Source organism: Dromiciops gliroides, chromosome 3, assembly GCF_019393635.1.
Source record: "Dromiciops gliroides isolate mDroGli1 chromosome 3, mDroGli1.pri, whole genome shotgun sequence".
Lineage (NCBI taxonomy): Eukaryota > Metazoa > Chordata > Mammalia > Microbiotheria > Microbiotheriidae > Dromiciops > Dromiciops gliroides.
This window is the reverse complement of record NC_057863.1, coordinates 403,021,799-403,043,911: the sequence shown is the minus strand read 5'-3', so window position 1 is coordinate 403,043,911 and position 22,113 is coordinate 403,021,799. Positions and strand designations below refer to the sequence as shown.

Sequence of the window (22,113 nt, the reverse complement as noted above, 5' to 3'; positions counted from 1 at the left end):
AGGCAGCCAAAAAAAGCCGCTTTGTTCACACATCACCACCACTGCCCCCCCACCCCTCTTACTGGCCACACAATCTAGCATTTCATTCTGATCTTTAAGAATATCTATGTAACACTGACTCCATATAATACAACTTAAAGGGGATGCTTGAAAAACTGATTTTGTGCAGGAATTTTAACCCTGCCAAATCTTTCCTCCAGTCACTTCTTCTTGTATTAATTGAATTCAATTGGAAAAGAAATATAATTGCCTAAAATAAAATTTTAAAAACAAAACAAAACAAAACAAAACATCCATGTCCTTAACTGTCAACTTATCAACCCTCAAAAAGTTGAAGTACTTACTAATGTGTATTATGATGGTCTATAAAGAAATTCACTTTCACGACTCTACCTTTTTAAGACTTTGCATACATTACAACAGTGCATTGATAACAAGTTGTAAAATACTTTTCAGTTCCTTTGGATTTTGCATATGATGGTTTTTGCATCAGTCACTGCAGGTAGATTGAGCAAGCTTTTGTGTGTGGTGTGGTGTGGTGTGGTGTGGTGTGGTGTGGTGTGTGTGTGTGTGTGTGTGTGTGTGTGTGTGTGTGTGTGTTTTAAACATGCATTCAACTAGATATGGATCAGAATAAATTTATACTCCCTTTTTATCATTATAGTTAGCTAAAAAATTGCAAGACAGTCCACAAAACAAGATTTGCTTTAAGACTAACTACTGGAGTTCCAAGATGTAAGATATGCAGCACTGGAAATCTTCAGTGATCTGAATTTAGTAGTGTTTAGCAAAGTGTTGAAAGCATTCAGAAGAAAGAAAGTCCTGGTTGGAGGCATGAGGGGCTTCAGCACCAACTGTTAAACCTCAATTACTTGATTGCATATCTCCCATCTTCAAACCTACAGTTAAAGGAAGATATAAAAACACTGTAGATAACCAGAGACAGTCAAATAGCGTCTTCAACTGCTAAGTGCTAACATGCACTTTAAAACATCTGACATTCTTTTAAGTCACAACTTATAAATTGGTCCCCACAATGCATACACACATACAGACAGACCCCCACATACATACACACACAGAGGCTTCTTTGAATTCACCAGAAGGAAAGGAATTTTTATTAAGTTCATTTTGTGTTGACTTGAAGTAGTTTTTAGAATGTCATAATAGTGGCAGAATCATATAAACACAAGACAAACTAAAAAAGTTACACTGTATTTATATCAATACAGAACTAAACATAAGTAAATGTGGTATCATTTTTCACACTACTCCAAAAGTAAACATGATAAATCTTCATTTTAGCTGGTAACTTACATTTGCCAGGATGATCACCACTGTGGGGGCACGTAGCTATAGGTTGGTGTTCCTGGGGCCCGATATGTGGGCATAGTAACTGGATGAGGGGCTACTGGAGTAGGGGAATGAGTAGTCAACAAAGTACCTAAGAGAAAAAAACATGGTTATGATAATGGAATTGCTTTGCAAACTAATTAAGGATCATTCAAAATACAACTTGTAATAATATATAATTCATGGCATGGTACATCCATGTTTGTTTTTTTAGAGGGAAGAAAAAGTAAGAATGGACATAAAGGTGGGAATAATCTCCCCAAGATATTCTGAGTTTGTCACAAGTCTGATTTTACAAAAAATCTATATCCAAACCAAACTGGCCATAAATATTTCTATGTGCACACGCACACACATGTGACATGTATGTGTGTATATGTGTGTGTGTGTATATATATATATATATGAGTTTTGAGCATATAGCAATAAAAATCTAAGATTTATTGTACAGCTACAGAAACTCAAGGTGAATTTATAGACATTTATATACAGGATGTATGGTGACTCATGATAATATGTAGAACTCTAATATCTGTCCCTCCAAATATCTTTTAAAGGAAACATTTTAAAGTTATATATAATAAGCATGCTTTGTAGAGAATTACAACTTTGCTTTTCTGTATATCATGTGAAATACTTTTAGAAGGACCAAGCACATCAACTGATGAAAGGCTTTTTTATTATAATCTTACTCTGAAATAAAGATTTTCATACCATCTCTATTTTCTTTGCCTTATGGAAAAAAAATGTACTGCATCAATTCACATACCCTGGTCCTTCAAAGTATTCTTGTTTTTGTTTTTGTTTTTGCTGGGCAAATGAGGGTTAAGTGACTTGCCCAGGGTCACACAGCTAGTGTCAAGTGTCTGAGGCCAGATTTGAACTCAGGTCCTCTTGAATCCAGGGCCAGTGCTTTATCCACTGTACCACCTAGCTGTCCCCCACACCCCTTCAAAGTATTCTTAAATTCCACTGTTTCTAGTGTTAATCCTTGTTAAGTTTTAAGAGGAAAAGTTCTTATTTCCAGAAACTATTCTTTTTTTTTTCCGGGGCAATGAGGGTTAAGTGACTTGCCCAGGGTCACACAGATAGTAAGTGTCAAGTGTCTGAGGCTGGATTTGAACTCAGGTTCTCCTAAATCCAGGGCTGGTGCTTTATCCACTGTGCCACCTAGCTGCCCCCTCCAGAAACTATTCTTAAGCAATTTAGATTTAATCAGATCTAACAACACATATATAATCCAAGTTAAATAATGCTAGTAATTGTGATGAAATAATGGGATTTAGCAGATACTAAAACCTGGAGATTAATCTAGACTGACTGAATCAAGTGAGAGTGATTGACTGCTGATTAGCCTACTTCAAGTTAACTGGATTGTAATTACACCTGGCTAGCCCTTAAGAAGGTATTGTTCTCAGAAGCTAGACTGTGAACTCAACTTGAGAACACCTTCAAAACCAATGGATTTGGATGATGCCAAGCAATCAGCCTGAAGCAGTGTGTAAGGACCGCCTCTGTTCCAGACCTATAAAAAGCTTCCACAATCAGCTTGCTGGAGAGTTCGTGATTGAAGCAGGCTTGTGGCAGAGGATTTGAGGAAGAACCAGACCACGCTGGAACTCTAGGCAAGATAGGCCTTTTCTTAACTTTCTGAACTCCATGTGAATAACTGGTATGCTTTAATAAATGCTTAATGCCCAAAGACTGGTGCTAAAGCTTCTAATTTTGGCAACCACAATATAGATCACATCATCAAACTATCTGAGAGAATCCTTTGATTTGGGGTTTTTACTGTCATAGAGTTCTCTGCTTCCTACCCCCACCACCTATGATTTTCTTCCAATTAAAAACAACAAAAAAGATGCTATTCAAGAAAACTGCTCTGAAATAAAATTCTTATTAATACTAAATAACAGGAGATGTTAGCCAGTTTAACCGCTACCTTTCTTCCTGAGAGGGAAAAAAAGACGTACCAGGTATTTTCATGGCAAAGGACATGAAAAGAACTATATGAACTGGAGTTTAGATCACTGAAACATTACTTTTGTTATTGTTGTTCGGTCTTTTTTCAGTTTGCCATTTCCTTGTCCAGTTCATTTTACAAACAAGGAAACTGAGGCAAACAAGGTTAAGAGACTTGACCAGGGTCACGTAGGGAAAGTAGTAAGTGTCTGAGGCCCAGGACTCTCTTACTTATATCCTATGATATGATACGATATATGATTGATACAATTGATATGATATATGATATATGATATGATAACAACAAACCAGTTAAAAAGATTTACCTGCTGACATTGCCATAGTAGTCCCAGCAACCATTCCCATCGTCACGCCATTTCCTCTTGGAGGAGGGATGGGAGCAGGGTACATAGTTGCTGGCATGCCATTTGGTTGCACAACTGTGGTGTGATGAATTACATGAGGTGGTGCTGCATACAAAGGCTGGGTGTAGTAAGTGCCTTGCTGTTGGAGAAAAGAGAACTGCAATTCAGCTTCTCAAAATTTTCTTTTAAGTTTACACACACACACACACACACACACAGAGTATCTCTTTAGCTACAATAAAATGTTCACATTTATTTTATTTTTCTCACTTACTCACACTTTAGCCATAACATCTTTTATTAATGAATTTTCCCAATAGATTTTTAAAAATTGGGATCTGAAAAGCAACATGTTTGTTAAGGTAACATTTAGGCTTATTAAAGCCATACCAAACAGCTGGTGCATATGATTTACCTGTGCATATGGATTCTGCTGTGGATAGGCACTTCGAACTGGGTACACTGCAGTCTGGTAAGGGTTGGGTGATGATGAATAAGGTGGCACTGCCCCACTGGTGGGTGAACAGGACACTTTATATGGTGTACCTGGTGTATAACCTGAAACACAAAAGTAGGATTATCTCAAAAAGAACCAAAATCATTTAAATTGGATACTATTCTCACTCTACTTCTTTTTTCTGAAATGAAAAATGATTTTAGTATCAAGTAGTGTGCTATTTGTGCTCATAAGAAGTCATACCATGTGTAAATGGTAGTCAGCCTCAGGAAAGTCATAATAACTTGTAGTAACTTGGTTCCTCTCTGTTTTCCTAATGTCCCTGTTTCCTAAAAAAGAAGTTTCCATGCTACTAACCCCTATTGTAGAGAGGAAAAAGATACAGGTTTAGGAATCTAAGAATATGTACACGTGTGACTGTGTTACAAAGGCAATGTAAAGTGATTTGTGTTTTCTGTTTAATATTATTAAAAGGATATAAGAAACAATCACCTATTATGATAACTACTTCTATAAAAGTATTTATGAAAGTATAAACTCCTTTACTCATTTATATAAGGCTTTATGGTTTCTAAAGCATTTTCTTCACAACCCTGTGGATTAGGTAATATAAATATTATTATATTCATTTTACAGATGAGAAATAAGAGAGTTTAAGACACTTGCCCCACCATACACCTACCTAATAAGTGGCTAGCCCATTCCAGTCAGGATTGTTTCTATCAGTGTCACAGAGGGAAACTTTAAAGTAGGACAGTATTATAACTGTCCTCCACAAGGGGTCCTTCAAAATATAAGGTATGTAGGGGCAGCTAAGTGTCGCAGTGGATAAAGCACCGCCCTGGATTCAGGAGGAACTAAGTTCAAATCCGGCCTCAGACACTTGACACTTACTGTGTGATCCTAGGCAAGTCACTTAACCCTCATTGCCCTGCAAATATGAAAAACAAACAAACAAAAACCAAAATATAAGGTATGTAGCCAAATCTCTTGTTTCTTCCTAATCCATTACAGGTGATTTCTTGTCCATCGGTACTAATAACCAATAAGTGACTTACATTAAGTACAACACTATTAGGAATATGAAAGTAATCCTTGTTGACAATTCCACCTAATTACTGAAATTCTTACAATGGCTAAAAGCAAAAGGAATGCACTTCAAACTGATTTCTCTCTCAAATGTGTTATTAGATAGAAGAAAAAGGTCACACCTTTATAAACTAAAACCAGTGGGTGAGATAAGTTTGATCAGGAAAAGAGAAGAAGGCAGAACAAAAAGATGTTATTGTCTTGTGTCTGTCTATGGGCTAAGAAGGTCTTATGAAAGAAGGGTAAGCTTGAATTTTAAATGTTTCAAAAACAAGGAAAGTATGGATAAGAAACTAAAACCTTTTTTGAAAGGGTAGTTTAAAGTTGCTACTAGCATGGAACGATGACAAGAGTGACTAAGTATTCTGCTAGAGCTAACGTCCTTAACCTGGGATCTATGAACTTAAAAAAAAAACACTTCCATAGGATTTATTTCCTTTGTAATCCTATGGATTTTATTTTATGGATTTAAAAACATTATTCTGAGAAAGAGTCCACTGGCTTCACAAGACTGCCACAGGAGGTCTGTATCACCCACAAAAAAGGTTCATTAATAACTTCTGTGCTAAAGTTAAATATGTTGATGTTAGTTTAGCCAACGTATCACCCACCCACAATAAATATGACAAAACCATGTCAAAAAACTTCTTTCCCCTGTATTCATTCCATTTTGATAAAGAAATCCAGTGGAAGGACTGGTTTGTATACACTTTTTTTTCCCCCTTAAACTCTTAATATCTCTCTTTCCTCATTTATAAAATAAAGATAATACCTACCTACCTCATAGGACTGTTGTGAGATCAGATGAGATAAGAGATGTAAGTAAACCTTAAGCACTATAAAATATTAGCTATGTATGTCAATTGCTTATATATTTTGCATACCAGATTTTTATCAATGACTTTTGATGCGTATCTTTTTCTACCTGAGTTTTTCTTCTTCTTCTATTTTTATTGATTTTGTTAATGAAAAAGGTTTAAAATTCTGTCATCAAAACTCTACTTTGTCTCTTTTGTTCTCCTCTATTCCTTGTTTGGTTAAGGATTCTCCCCCTAAAAATAGTTCTGATATCTCTGTTCTTCTCTGTTATACTTTTTATTCAGGCTGTGTGCATACATATAAATATAATGAGCTTATTATGGAATGTGTGAAATCCAATTTCTAAATCTAATTACTACCAAACTGATTTCAAACCTTCCCAGCTCTTGAATCTACAAAAACATTGGACTACTGCTTTCTTTTCAAAAATGCTTTTTTGTTTGGTTTTAATTTTTATGTTGAATCAAAATGTGCAAAAATCAAACTAAAGATTACCAAAAAGCCTTTAGAGATTATTTTTAAATCATGGGCACTATATAGATTGTGTGTTTGTGTGTGTTGTTTTTTTTTTTAAAAGGCATCCTGGGGCAGCTAGGTGGCACAGTGGAAGATAGAGCACCAGCCCTGGAGTCGGGAGGACCCGAGTTCAAATCCAGCCTCGGACACTTGACCCTTACTAGCTGTGTGACCCTGGGCAAGTCACTTAATCCTCACTGCCCTGAAAAGAAATGAATGAATGAATGAACAAATAAATAAATAAAAAGGCATCCTAGTTGTCCTTTCACTCCTTTTACTTTATAAGAGTTAAGGTCAAAATGGTAGACATAGGAGGTGATACCATAGGTAAATTAGGAGAGAAAGGAATAGTCTACCTATCAGATCTTTGGAAAGGAAAACAGTTTATGACCAAACAAGAGATAGAGTATATTATAAAATGCAAAATGGATGATTTTGATTACATTAAATTAAAAAATTTTTGTACAAACAGAAGCAATGCATCCAAAATTAGAAGGGAGGCAGAAAGCTGGGAAAAATTTTTTGTGGCCAGTACTTCTGATAAAGGCCTCATCTCTAAAATATATAGGGAACTAAATCAAATTTATAAGAATCCAAGTCATTCCCCAATTGAGAAATGGTCAAAGGATATGAACAAGCAGTTTTCTGATGAAGAAACCAAAGCTATCTATTCCCATATGAAAAAATGCTCTAAATCACTATTTATTAGAGAGATGCAAATTAAAACAACTCTGAGGTACCACCTGACACCTATCAGATTGGCTAAAATGACAAAAAAGGAAAATAATAAATGTTGGAGAAACTATGGGAAAATTGGAACACTAATGCATTGTTGGTGGAGCTGTGAACTGATCCAACCATTCTGGAGAGCAATTTGGAATTATGCCCAAAGGGCAATAAAGCTGTCCATACCCTTTGACCCAGCAATACCACTTTTGGGTCTTTTTCCCAAAGAAATCATGGAAAGGGGAAAGGGACCCACATGTACAAAAATATTTATAGCTGCTCTGTACGCGGTGGCAAGGAATTGGAAGTTGAGGGGATGCCCATCAACTGGGGAAATGGCTGGACAAGTTGTGGTATATGAATACAATGGAATACTATTGTGCTGTAAGAAACGATGAGCAGGAGTTCAGAGAAACCTGGAGGGTCTTGTGTGGACTGATGATGAGTGAGATGAGCAGAACCAGAAGAACACTGTACACAGTATCATCAACATTGAGTGTTGATCTACTGTGATGAACTATATTCTTCTCACCAATGCAATGGTACAGAAGAGTTCCAGGGAACTCATGATAGAAGAGGATCTCCAAATCCAAGAAAAAAAAAAGAACTGTGGAGTATAGATGCTGAATGAACCATACTATTTCTTTTGTTTTTGGTGCTGTTGTTTTTTCTATTTTGAAGTTTTTCATCATTGCTCTGATTTTTCTCTTATAACATGACTAATACAGAAATAGGATTAATGTTATTATGTGTATATATATATAACCTATATCAGATTACCTGCTGTCTAGGGGAGGGGGGAGGGAGGGAGAAAAATCTGAAATTGGAAAGCTTGTATAAACAAAAGTTGAGAACTATATTTACATGTAACGGGAAAAAAAATAAATTAATTAATTTTTAAAAAAAGAACAAATGCAGTATTCCGTGGGAGGGAGGGAAGGGAGGGAAGGGAGGGAAGGGAGGAAGGAAGGGAGGAAGGGAGGCAGGGAGGAAGGGAGGGAGGGAGGGAGGGAGGGAGGGAGGGAGGAAGGGAGGAAGGAAGGAAGGAAGGAAGGAAGGAAGGAAGGAAGGAAGGAAGGAAGGAAGGAAGGAAGGAAGGAAGGAAGGAAGGAAGGAAGGAAGGAAGGAAGGGAGGGAGGGAGGGAGGGAGGGAGGGAGGGAGGGAGGGAGGGAGGGAGGGAGGGAGGGAGGGAGGAAGGAAGGAAGGAAGGAAGGAAGGAAGGAAGGAAGGAAGGAAGGAAGGAAGGAAGGAAGGAAGGAAGGAAGGAAGGAAGTTCCACAAATGGTGAATCATTGTGTCTGTTTTCCCACAGCCCTTCCAACATCCGTCAATTTTTTTTTATTTTTTTTTTGGGGGGGGGGGAATAATCTTTGCCAATATGATGGTTGTGTAATGGAGCCTCATAAATGCATTAATACGTATTTCTCTTATTATTAGTGATTTGGAGCCTTCTCTTTAAAAATATGGCTATATATAGTCTAGGTTTCTTCCCTTGTGAACTGTTTGTTCATTGTTTTAGCATTTGTTGATTGGAGAATGACTCCTATTCTTATAAATTTGAATCAGACTGATAATCAGAAACGAGACATTCATCAGAGACTTGTAAAGTTTTAAAATTTTTTCTCAGTTGTTCCCCTTCTAATCAAAGCTGTAAAAGATTTGTTTATTCAAAAACCTTTTAATCTTATGTAATAAAAACTGTCCATTGTTTGGTCATGACCCCTTTCCCTACCTATAAATCTGACAGGTAATTTCTTCCATGTTGCTATGTCATTTCACTAGGAGAATATCTTGACATGAAGTATGAGATCTTGGTCTAAACTTAATTTCTTCCATACTGCTGTTCAATTTTACCGGAATTTTTTATCAAGTAATGAGTCTTTACCCTACTTGGCTGGGCTGCTTTCAATTGCTTTTGTTTTTTTCTATTACTGAGCCATCTGTTTTTCCAACGCTATCCAAGTTTTTATGGTTATTGCTATAATATAGTTTAAGGTCTGGTAATACTATGCTACCTTTATTTCTACTTGTTATTCCTACTCGCTTTCATAATTTCCCTTCTAGACTTCTTGTCCTTAAAGTTGAATTTTATTATTTTATCTAGTTTTATGAAGTATCTGGTTGGTGCTGTGACCGATGTGGCACTAAATCTACAAATTAAGTTAGGCAGTTATTTTTGGCTCTTCTACCTACCTTATTCCTTTATTTAAATGGGTGCTGTCTTGATTATTCTACCTCCACAATCTCTCTCTCTCTCTCTCTTTTTTTTTTTGCAGGGCAATGAGGGTTAAGTGACTTGCCCAGGGTCACACAGCTAAGTGTCAAGTGTCTGAAGCCACATTTGAACTCAGGTCCTCCTGAAGCCAGGGCCGGTGCTTTATCCATTGTGCCACCTAGCTGCCCCTGGCACTTATTTTTTATTATCTTAGCATGGTCAAACTATGAGTACTGAATAATTCACCAATTCTTAGTCTCCTTTTATTTTCATAAAGGATGTTTTATATATTTTATCTATGTTTTATAGCTTTAAAACTTAAAATTGTCTTTATAAGTAAGCTCCCAAATATTTTAAGCATTTTGTACTTATTCTGAATGGAACTTCTATTATCATTTTTTCTTGCTTGTTAATATTTTAGAAAAATGCTGATGAATTTTTGTAGATTTGTCTTATTATCTTGCTGAAGTTATTGTATTAATTACCTTCATTGATTTTATTTAATATTTTTGTTATTTTGGTAAACTAATTTTTTTTCTTTTTCTTGGTCAGGTTAGCAAATAATTTATTGATTTTTGTTAGTCTGTTAAAAAAATCAGCTCTCAAAGTTTTATCAGTTGTACTACATTATTTTATTTTTTTAATTTATTAATTTCTAATTTTCAAGATTTCTTCTATTGTATTTACAACAAGGTGGCTGGTCTGTTTTTTAGTTTTTAATTGCATGCTCAGTTCATTGGTGCTCTCTTTTTTTAAAGTAAATCTTCAGAGGTGGCTGGATAGATAGAGCATTTATTGAATACTTAATGTATACCAACCAACCACTATATTAAGTTTTTCTCTGAGGACTGCTTTAGATGCATCCCATAAGTTTTGGCATGTTGCCTCGTTATACTCTTTTAACAATTATTATTTCAATGATTTGTTCTCTGACCCATTCATTATTTAGTAGGTCATTACTTAGTCTCCATTTAAGGCTGTATCTTTTGCTCCTATTTCTTTTTATTAATTACTATTTTATTACACGTTGGTCTATTCCTAGTAGTGCCTGTCACATAATACAGGGTTTAATAAATGCTTGTTGATTTACCAATGGAATCCTGAACAAGATAATAAGGAAGGTGTTAGATAAATTTAATATATTATAGTAGGAAACAGCCAGCAGTACTCTCATGCATACTGCTGGCTATTTCCTACTATAACATTATTAAGTATGCTTTAATAACATACCACACTTAGGGCAGTTAGGTGGTACAGTGGAAAGAGCACTAGGCCTGGAGTCAGGAAGATCTGAGTTCAAAATTGGCCTCAGAGACTTCCTAGCTGTGTGACCCTGTACAAGTCACTTACTCCTGTTTGCCTCAGTTTCCTCATCTGTAAAATAAACTGGAGAAGGAAATGGCAAACCACTCTAGTATCTTTGCCAAGAAAACTCCGACTGGGGTCACAAAGAGTCAGACAGAACCACCACCACTATACTTCTAAGCCCTCTTTAAACCAGGAGATGTATTATGTCAACAAGCCACCCACCCTTTCCAAGTGACCGGCCACCATCATTAATAGAGTTAAGACCACTATAATAGCCATAATCCCACTTGGGAGTGATGAGCTAGCCAAAGTCCTGTCCTGTGTTATAAAGTTAGAGAATAAACATAACAGGACTACATGGCCCAGGATAGCTACAGATTGGAATTCTAATAATATGGGGTACTGAGGACCAGATACAAAAACAACTTTCTGATACTCTAGAACAATCTGCTCAATAACCAATAAACTGGAAAAGGTTCCATGAAACCACTCAAAATTCAGATGAATACCCTGATGCTTTTTACATCCATTTGTGTGCTACCCCCTAGAAATTTGTTCAGTTAGATCCAGAAAATGAGTGATCTAAAACCCACTGCTTCAGTTTATGTTAATCAGCATTAAGCATTCAATTACTTTTATAAATTCTGCCCCAGCTAGAGTGGAAAGATTAGTTAAATCAAGGGAATTTATGACGGAAGACCATAAGTAAAAGAAGGAAAGTAAGAGTGAGGAGGTGTATATTCTGGCGGCATCCTTGAAAGAGGCTATCTGGGAGGGGACAAAGGGTCAGAAGGGAAGATTTACCCCTCCCCCTCAAGAAGAGGAAAAGGCCAAACAGTGCTTTTACTGTAGACATGAGGAGCATTTTAAGAGGGACTGCAGAAAACCCAGCAAGATGAGGCCTCCAAAAGAGGGCCCATTCTCCAAGTTACCAGAAGAGGACCCACATGCTGAAGTGACACCCCTCCCCCACCCACAATTTCAGGTACACCAGTCAGTGTCCAGTGGGGAATAAAGGGGATTAGTATTGTCAATGATAAAGGAGGTGGTCAGAATCTTGGAAATGTGAAAGTATAGTTAAAGAACCTTTGACAGAGTTTGTTTAGTGAACAGGGAGCAACTTTCTCTTTGCTGAGATGTTCCCCCTGAGGCTTTCAGTAGTAGGCATGTGAGAGGTGGCCTTTAATGACACCCCCCCCCCCTTTAAAGTTTCTATTAGACCTCGGACCACCTTCAGTCATTTTTTTTATTATGCCTAATTGCCCTGTTTCACTGTGTGGGAGGGACCTGTTAGGTAAACTTGAGGCTATTATTCACTGTGATCCAGGAGGGATTAGGTCAGAACACAAAGGAATTAATTTGGCTCACTCCTAGCATGTGAATTTACCTCCCTCTTTACAAAACTTGCCCAACAGTTTGTAGGGTTGGAATCTCACCAAAGCAGGGTTCTTGAAGTCAGACCACCTGGTACAGATCCTGACTGAGAATGGAGTGCCCCCTTGTGTTCAACAGTGTATCAACCTTGAGGCTGTTGAACCTTTTCAAAAACAGATCAGTTTTTCCATAAACCTGGGGGTTAGTGCCCAGCCAGTGACCTTGCAATACCCTTGTACTTCCAGTGAGAAAAAGACAAGGTGGATAACGAGAGGTGCCTGTGTACTACTTTGTCCAAGATCTAAGGGCTAGCAGCAATTTTTGCTGTCCCGAGAGCCCCTGTGGTCCCAAATCCTGTTTCTATTATCACCACATTCCCTATAATATGAAAGTAGATTGTTTTTACCTGTGCGCTGCTTTTTTTAGCATTCCAGTACACCCTCACAGCATCTTTTTACTTGGACAGGCCAAAAATATATTTGGACTAGGCTGTCCCAGGGTTATTATGACTCTTCCACTCTGTTTACATGGGTGTGGTCAAAGACCTACAAGATGTGCATCCACCCCAGGGATCTGCCTTAATTCATTATGTGAATGCCTTATAGCTTGCCTCCCTTTACAGGATGCCTGTGAGATAGACATGCTCTTCCTTCTACATTGCCTTTATGAAAAGGGCCACTGAGTCTCCCTTTTAAAGCTGCAGTTTGCCCATCCCTTATATGATACTTGTGATATTGAGCTAGGTCCAGGCACCAGAGCTTTAACTAAAAACAGATCCGGTGTATTCTTCAAATGTCAATACCAAAGACAAAATGACAGGTATGCATCCTGTTGGAACAGTAAGATACTATTGCCCCTGGATTCTAGCACTAAGGGAACTCAATAAGGAATTAGCTGTTTACATAGCTAAAAGAGACCACCAGTTGCTCCACAACCTCAGGAGCCTTGACAGGTTATGTAAGTGACAGCCTCCTCGCTCATTCTGGGATGACCAAATTGTGATACGCCTTTTTTCCTTTTTGTACACTAACGGAAAGGGGAAGCATTGGGGGTCCTCTTCCAAAGGTTGGGACCCCACCATAAGCCCAATGATTACTATTCTTGCCAACATGATCTGGTGGTGTAAAGGTAGGGTCCCTTCAGGTCTTTATGGCCTCTGCTGACCTAGTAAAGAGAACTTACCCCCATGTCTTTGACCACTGTTTAAGTGCCTCAGTGTTGCAGCCATTTCACTCCAACCTAAGACTCAGGTCTTCTCCCACCAGTAAGTGGCTGTTTATTATGCCTCTTGTCTGGACCTAATCTCTCCATTCAGCATTGTAATGTCTTAAATCCGGCTACTCTCCTTCCCAAACCTCTGAAGGATGCTGTGGAGCGACACAGCTGTGGAAGTAATTGAAACCACGAGTCCACTCCCTGACCTCACAAACATTCCCTTGGCAGAATCCAACCTCACAGTGTTCACAGATGGCTCCTTCTTTGGTGAAGGTGTGGTGCAAGTGACTGGGGGAGTGGTTATATCCCTAACAGCTACTAAGTGGGAAGTGACACTGTCCAGTGGACTTGGGGCACAAGGAGCCAAGTTGAGAGCATTGACCAGGGTGTGCCAGTTGACCAAGGATCTTCCAAGTGAACATTTACACTGATTCCAAATACACTTTTGGGGTCTGTCATAACCCTGGGGTCTGATGGAAGCAGCATGGCTTCACCATTGCAAACAATAAGCAATAACTCATGACTCAATTATTGTTTTTTAATGGAATAGCTTTCATTTCACTCCACACACAAAAATACATCAGATACAAAGTATTCACAGGTGCTCCCAGAGAGATACAAAAATGACAGAGTATCCCCAATAGCTCATGAGACTTCTGGAAAGTAAGCAAGCACACTGGAGGTTTGTTTCAGAACAAGCAACCTCTCATCAGACCAACATCCCTCTTCACTCCCCCGCCCCAACCCTCTCCAACTCCTGCCCCAGGTATGCAGTCTTCCTGTCTAGAAGGCCAGTGCCCTAACTCTTGAATTTGGGAACTCTTGAACTTGAGATTAGTTATAATGCCACTGGGGATGATTCAAAGGAGTTTCCTGTCCTTCCTCTGCAAATAGTCACGTCAACCTCTCATGCCTAACCTCCATGGAGAGGTGCCATACTGATGCCACTAAACAAAGGGCCATACCTTCCAACTGCTAGCAGGCTCCCTACTTTATTCCCTCACCTTTTTTCACTATATCCTTCCCTACTCAGAAACATTCAGAGGTTTCTCATTGTCAGGCCTCACTTACTGACCAAGTTCATTAAGCTATTTTGCTCCCCAAGGCCACCTGTGTGATGCACTATCCAGTGCATATCAGTGAACAATCATTTTTACAGGATGGCAACTATTTTGCAGATGAGACAGCAAAATGGGTTGCCAGTTGGGGCCCTAGAGAACCACTAAAGACACACTTATGTTCTCTGGTGACCCACCCACTGACTAGTCTTCCTTAGTCACAAGTGCCAAGACTGAGGTCTGAGCAACTGTGACCAGACACAGTCATTCTCCAGGACGGTCTGTGGGAAGTGCCAAGTGGGGCCCCAGTGCACCAAAAACACTACTTTGTCTCTTATGCCAGCAACTTCATGTCCAGGGACATATGGGAACCAAAAGCCCAGTACTACAAGTTCACCTGTTACAGTTTGACCCTAGAGGCCCACTGTGTGTTTTCTAGGTGCCTTTATTTCACAGTCACTCATTGGTATCTGAATGTGTTTTATTTTCTTATGTTTGGTCAGTTTGTAGAATGAATATTCTGCTCATCCCTAGGTGCTTCTGAATGAATGATTCATTCAATCATTCTATCAATTCAATCATTCTTCCTTTTTTCCATAATTGGTAATCATTTTCTTGAAGGATTAGTCTTTGAGAATATAACCCATTCTTTGCTTTTCAGAATATCTCAATTTTTCCTTTGATTGCCTATAAATGAGAAATAATCAGGTGCCATTCTGATTATCTTTGAATGTGAATGGCTTTCAACTAGCTCTATGCAAGGCCTGTTTGTTTTTTTTTCCAGGGCAATGGAGGTTAAGTGACTTGCCCAGGGTCACACAGCTAGTAAGTGTTAAGTGTCAGAGGCCGGATTTGAACCCCGGTACTCCTGAATCCAAGGCCGGTGCTTTATCCACTGCGCCACCTAGCTGCCCCAAGGCCTGTTTTTTGATATGCCATTTCTGAAGTATGAATACATTACTTCTGGGTAAAATAAACTTAGAGCTTCTTTATACTGGTGTTTTAGAGATTATCCAGATCTATACTTTACTATCTGCTTCCAATATTTCTGCTCAATATTTCTCTGATTAAGAGCAAAGATATAAGACCCCCCAAAATGATGCCTGATATTGAAATGAAGGGAAGACTGACTCCTATGAAGGGAGTAGGGATGGAGGAGAGGTGCAGAGGGGGAGGACTAGTAAACTAGTGTGGTTTTTTTTTCTCTAAGAATTACCTTGTGATGGGTTCTTTCAATTCTCCTCTAGATACCATTGTTGTTATCGATGAATTCTGACTTACTTTTTGTCTTTATTGGGTGTGGGAAGGGACAAGCTGTACTCTGGGATAGATCTCACTTCCATCTTACTGAGATTTCTCTCCCTCCCACTTAAAATATACTCTCATTTATGTTCATGAGAAATGAATTATAAATATGCAAGTGATCCTATTGCCTTTTCAGGAGTAGCAAATCTGTAATTCTCAATATCCTACAATTATTCACCAAGGCAACTACAGTAGTTCCATGAATTAAGATACAAATATGAATTTGCTGTGGGACTAAGCATGTATTTAGGATGTCAGAAACTTTATATTCTTTTAATTTATAAGTTCTCTCACACTGCCACACTTTTAAATCCATTTGCTAGGATCTGTATCTTTTTTTCTTGAGGAAGAAAGGATTAGAGATGGAGGAATCATAGATTTAGAGCAGAAAAGGAACTCAGAGCTCACCAAATCCAAATTCCTCATTCTTAATGAAGAAACTGAGGTCCAGTGACTAGTCACAGAGTAAGAGAGTCATGATCTAAACCATTACTGGTATTTTGGCTTACATCATTCTGAATCAATTAGTGAGTGTTCCAAAGTTCCTATGAATTCTTCATGTTTATACTTTCTTATTGAACAAAAATATTCCATTACATTCACATACAGCATGAAGTAACAGATACATAGGGAGCCTACCTCAAAGACAAAAAGGCCTGAGCTCAAGTCCCACCTCTAATGCATATTAGGTGTATGAGCCTGGGCAGCTTGTTTAACCTCTCAGTGTTCCGGCCATTTTCCAAGAAAATTAAATGCAGAGAAAGTGCAAACCTGCACTAGTAGAAGGAGATTCTCCACTATAGGGCCCTATACCAATGAAATCACAGGTGCCATCCCTATCCCCTGTTTCCTTCCATTTATATAGCACAATTTGCCCAGCTATTCCCCAATCAATGGGCAAATTAGACTTTGTGTCTAGTTTGCTGTTGTGTGTATTTCTGACTTCCTTGGGATATAAACCCAGGAGTGAATTCTCTAGGTGACAGACTTGAAATATTTTAGTAATTTTTCTGCCACTCTTCCAAACTGTGACTAAAACAGCACAGCACAGCACCACTAACAGCATATTAGTGTGCCTATCTTCCCACAGCTTCTCTAATGTTGAACATTTTAAAATTTATCCTTTTAAAATCATCTTTGTCAATTTGAAAGATGTGATATGAAACCTCACACCTTTTAAAATTTCCATTTCTCATTATTAGTAACTTGAAGCATCTTCTCAATTGGCTGTTGATCATTTATATTTCTTCTGAAATTTATCTGTACATATCCCTATGGCAGAATAGCTCTTGGTCCTATATATTTATACGAATTCCCTATAAATCTTGGATACAACAGGGAAAATTGACCTATGTGAATAAATGCACCTATGTAAATAAACGCACCTAAAGTTGTAACACTTCTCTGCCAAGAAAAAGTAAGTATAAATCCCTATTCACTCATGATTGGTCACTACAGTAATCAAACTTCAAAGTCTTTCAATGTTTTTATTTATATGATTGTAGTCTTTTTGTAAATTTTACTCTGGGTTCTATTGACTTCACTCTGCATCAGTTCATAGAGGTCCTTTACAAATTACTCTGAATTCTTCATATGCATCATTTCTTGTTGTTCAGTTGTTTTAGTCATGCCTCTTTGTGACCCCATTTGGAGTTTTCTTGGCAAAGATACTGGAGTGGTTTGCCATTTCCTTCTCCAGTTCATTTTAAAGATCAGAAAACTGAGGCAAACAGGGTTAAATGATTTGACCAGCATCACACAGCTAGTAAGTGTCTGAGGCTGGATATTCCTGATTCTAGGCCTGGTATTTTATCCACTGTGTCACCTATGCATTATTTCTTACACTGCAATAATTAGTGTTATGTATGTATGTTTGGGGGTTTTTTTGGTTTTTTTTAGGGTTGGGTTTTTTTGGCAGGGCAATGGGGGTTAAGTGACTTGCCCAGGATCACACAGCTAGTAAGTGTCAAGTGTCTGAGGCCAGATTTGAACTCAGGTACTCCTGAATCCAGGGCCAGCGCTTTAACCACTGCGCCATCTAGCTGCCCAATAATTAATGTTATGTAACAAAATTTGTTCAGCCATTCCTCAAATGATGGACAATTACTGTCCTTCCATTTTAAAAAATAAGGAATTGCTGTAAATATCCTTTGCAAATATTAGACTTTTCCCTCAGTCTTCAATCAACTTGGAGTCAATGCCTGGTAGTGGCATTTCAGGATCACAGGGTATGTGTAAATGAGCGGCTTTCCTAGTATAATTTCACTCTGAATACCAAAATGGTTGGGGCAATTCAGAACTCCACCAACAGTGCATGAATATCCCTATATTCTTATAGTCTATTTTATCACCTTGATAATTTCCTATTTACCTTTGCTGGTATCCCCAGAACTTTAGCACCATGACTGGCATATACAAAATATTTAATAAATGTTTTTTGACTGAGTATTCACTATAGATAGCATGGCATATATTAAGTATTAAATTTGTCATCAGGAAGAACTAGATCTTAAACTAGCTTCTGACATTTACCAGTTATGTCAGACTGGGCAAGTCATTGACTCTTTGTAAGCTTCAGTTTACTCATCGATAAAATGTTGATAATAATAGCTCCTGACTGCTGGGCTTGTTGAGAGTATTTAATGAGATAGTGTATATAAAAGCACTCTGAAAATGCTAAAGTTCTATAAATGCCAGCTATCAATATTATTTAACTAAATTCTAGACTAATTATAATCCAGACTAAAATCAAATAATTTTTAATGAAATATTTCAGGTGTCACATGAAAAGCTCAGTTTTTAAAACTATTTTGCAATAAAGAAACAAAAAAAAAATCTGATACCATATTTGTATCAGAAACAATGAAGCTTACTCTATAATACTATACCTTAATATGTTCCTTTCTTTATGCTACCCAAAGCATCAGAAGGTACAAGCGGCTGCTAATCAGAACCTTCAAACATTAGTTATATTATTCTTATTTTGCTCACCTCTTTCCCCCACTTACATGAGCAGTATAAGGCAATACATACAGCAGGTGCATAGCACAAACTGCTAATGCTTTTTATGATATTTATAAAACACATAACTGAAGAAACATCTACTCTTTCAACATGACAAAGTCAACAATTTGTTTCTAAAATACGTCCAAACACCAGTTTTTAATTAACTATTTTATGACACTTCTTTTTTAAAAATAAACACTTGGGAAGTCAAAGCAAACTAGACTTTGTTGTAAGAATGAGATTGGAGAAAATAACTTTCTTACAGCATTTAGCACATTAATTATAATACACAATTAATGTTTGAATGAACAAAAGAACTATTTGTTGGTCTACACTATCAGATTACGTACTACCAAAAATAAAAAATTAGATGAAATTTTTTTTTTAAATGTTACCTACTGCCACCTGTGACAACCAAATTTATAACACAAGACTGAATTTGTGGAATTAGAATTCTATTTGAAATACTGACGGCACAAGCCAACAAGATACAAAGAGAGGCCTGTCCTGGCTAAGTCTCCAAGAAGTACAGCAGAACAAATATTTGCCAACATAACTGTGAAAATTTGAAAACTTCCTAAAGCAAACTAATGTTCTAAGATATGGTATCAAGAAGTACTAGTACTGGGGCAGCTAGGTGGCATAGTGGATAAAGCACCAGTGCTGGATTCAGGAGGACCTGAATTCAAATCCAGCCTTAGACACTTGACACTTACTAGCTGTGTGACCCTGGGCAAATCACTTGTCCCTCATTGCCCAGCAAAAAACCAAAAACCAAACAAACCAATAAACAAAAAACCATATCCACTTCTAGCATGAGGCTTTTTCCTCCCCTCTGTATCTTCTGTGGCCAGATGCTTTGCCAGTCATCATTTCCTAAGTGACATTTCTACTTCCTCATACAGCACATCAGGGACAGAGTTGTAGACAGTCTAAAAGCTGTGGTTCCACTATCATCAGTAATGAAAAGCAATTAGTACTATAGAAATGCTGGTGATGTTTTGTTTTTTTAAAATCTCTTGTACTCTTTCCCAGTTTAACATATAAATACTCTTGGAGTGATATGGTTTATCTGTGTTCTATTTGGACACCACAATGATAACATGGAGAGCATCCAGAAGAAGGTATGAGTTCATGCTATAAGAAAACCAACTGAAGGAACTGGGAGTCTTTACCCCGGAAAAGAAACAGCAGGGGGAAATAGTAAGTATCTTCAAATATCTGTAGGGCTGTCAAGCAGAAGAAGGACTTAGTGACTTAGTTTTGTTCTACTTGGCTTTAAAGGGAAAAACCAGAAGCTACTGGTGGAATTTGCAAGGAAGTCATTTAGGTTTGATGTAACAAAAATTTCCCCAAATTAAAGCTATATAAAAGCAGAATGGACTGTCTCACAGGTAATGGGTTCCCCTCTCACTTCCACTGAAGATTTCCAGTCTTCAAACAAAGGCTAGATAGCCACTTGAAAGTGATTCAGAGATTCTCTACTTCATGTATAAATTGTACTTTGGTCCCTCTCAACACTGAGAGTTTGTAATTCTGTATCATAAAACAATGCAGCACACCGGCTTTTCTCTCTACTGCTTTTCATTATCAATACTGTTCATAATAATTCACCAATCTTCTTCTAACATTTTGCTAATGAGTTTACATCCTAAACTGGCAGTGTCCCTGGCTGCCCTATTTCTCCATTTGACATTCTTGTTCTAGTAATGTTTGCTTACATCAGTTAAACTTTTGTCAAAAATATTAAAGGAAATATTAATAATTGGAGCTACTGTCATTCCTTTATCCTCATCTCACTTTTTGATGTCAGCAGCTTACCTGAACAGGTCAGGCTGAGGCTAATGTAATTACAGTGTTTTTCCCCCTCATTTTTATCCTTGCTTCTAGTCTAGTGTTAATTTTTACCTTGTATTGACCTGGCTGATGATTCAACTGCATGCGGATAGCTAATTTAGAAAATACTCCTCTACCAGTAACCAACTGTTACTATTACAGAAAAATGTTAAGGAAAGTATTCATGATATACAGGCATAAAGCTTATGAGAATTCTATAAGGCTTTGTTCTATCATTGATTAATTACAAATCATTTTCCAAAATACTCTTTACTTCAATCTTTGTAATAAAGCCACCAGATATCACTGTATATATGTTGATTTAGTTTGTAGGATCTCATCTGGTTCTTCACAGAATTTCTCTACCTCTTCATTCTCTCCAACACATGGTACACATATTACGATTATTTTCAGGGTAGTCATTTTGCCCTATGCTTATCATGCAATGCAAGATGATCAAATATCCCAAGAAATGATCTTTCCTGTGGTCTCTGGTTATAACTAATTCCTTTATTTACCTATCCAAGGAGAATCTATAAGGCTTCCTTCCATTTTATGACAACTTCAGACTTCTGTTTTCATTTATATGGAGAATGTCACTAGGAGTTTAGTACAGTTTCTACAGCAGTATTTCTATTACTTACTGGACAAGGATCTCACACATATAATATGAATATGTAAATTTATATACATATAGCCTATAAATTCAAAAATAAAACAACTAGAGTCTTTTCTTTTTCAAGATGTACATCGCAGATCAACAAAGAAAGGGTAGATCAACATCTACCCCTTGGTTTAAGAAGACTAAAATAAAACGTAACTGATTTATCATACAAACACACAAGGTTTACCAATTTTTTCCCTTTTCATTTAACTAAATTTTCCATAAACTACCTAAAATTCACCTAATGCCATAATAACTAGCCAAGTAATTAAAATCCTACTGCCAACACTAATATGCTAAGTTTATTAATAAGAAAAATCTTTATCTTTTAACCTCAATTTTTAAATGAACTTTAAAGAAAGCAATAAGCAATGAACATGGGAAATTAGAATTCTAATATACAATTTAGCAGCTAGTAAATTTTGCTAATGTTAATGTTTTATATATGCAATGTTTTATAGTGATAGGTCACATTCTATAACTTCTTTATTCAAAAAGTGACTCTAACAAAAAATATACTTAAGTAAATAAACATTCCACAAAATATAATGACTTAATTTGGTCTAAGAGACATGTATTTCCCAAATAATGAGTTTAAATTTAAATCTCTTCGGGGTTATCTAGCTTATTAAAATAATAATAAGACCACTGCTCTTCTACAGTCAATATTATAAGGGAAGAGCCTGTGTCAAACTTAGTTCATATCCAGCAAATTTCTTGTATGTAAAAGGTAATAGATATTTAAACATAAATTACGTTATTAAGAATGCCAACACAAGGGGCAGCTAGGTGGCACAGTGGATAGAGCACTGGTCCTGGAGTCAGAATGACCTGAGTTCAAGTC

The 22,113-nt window shown here is 37.3% G+C and overlaps 1 protein-coding gene across 2 annotated transcripts in view; it reads right to left on the bottom strand.

The window, feature by feature from the left end:
* Nucleotides 1-282: 282 nt before the first annotated feature.
* Nucleotides 283-22,113, bottom strand: part of FAM168B (family with sequence similarity 168 member B) — a 47,932-nt gene continuing 26,101 nt past the window's right edge. For both annotated transcript variants that reach the window (XM_043991773.1, XM_043991774.1), the window contains 4 exons: nt 4,096-4,238; nt 3,642-3,819; nt 1,318-1,444; nt 283-899 (listed from right to left, as the gene is read on the bottom strand). In XM_043991773.1, the coding sequence (XP_043847708.1) occupies nt 1,332-1,444; nt 3,642-3,819; nt 4,096-4,238 (434 nt within the window). In that variant the 3' untranslated portion in view covers nt 283-899; nt 1,318-1,331. The remainder of the gene's footprint in view (nt 900-1,317; nt 1,445-3,641; nt 3,820-4,095; nt 4,239-22,113) is intronic.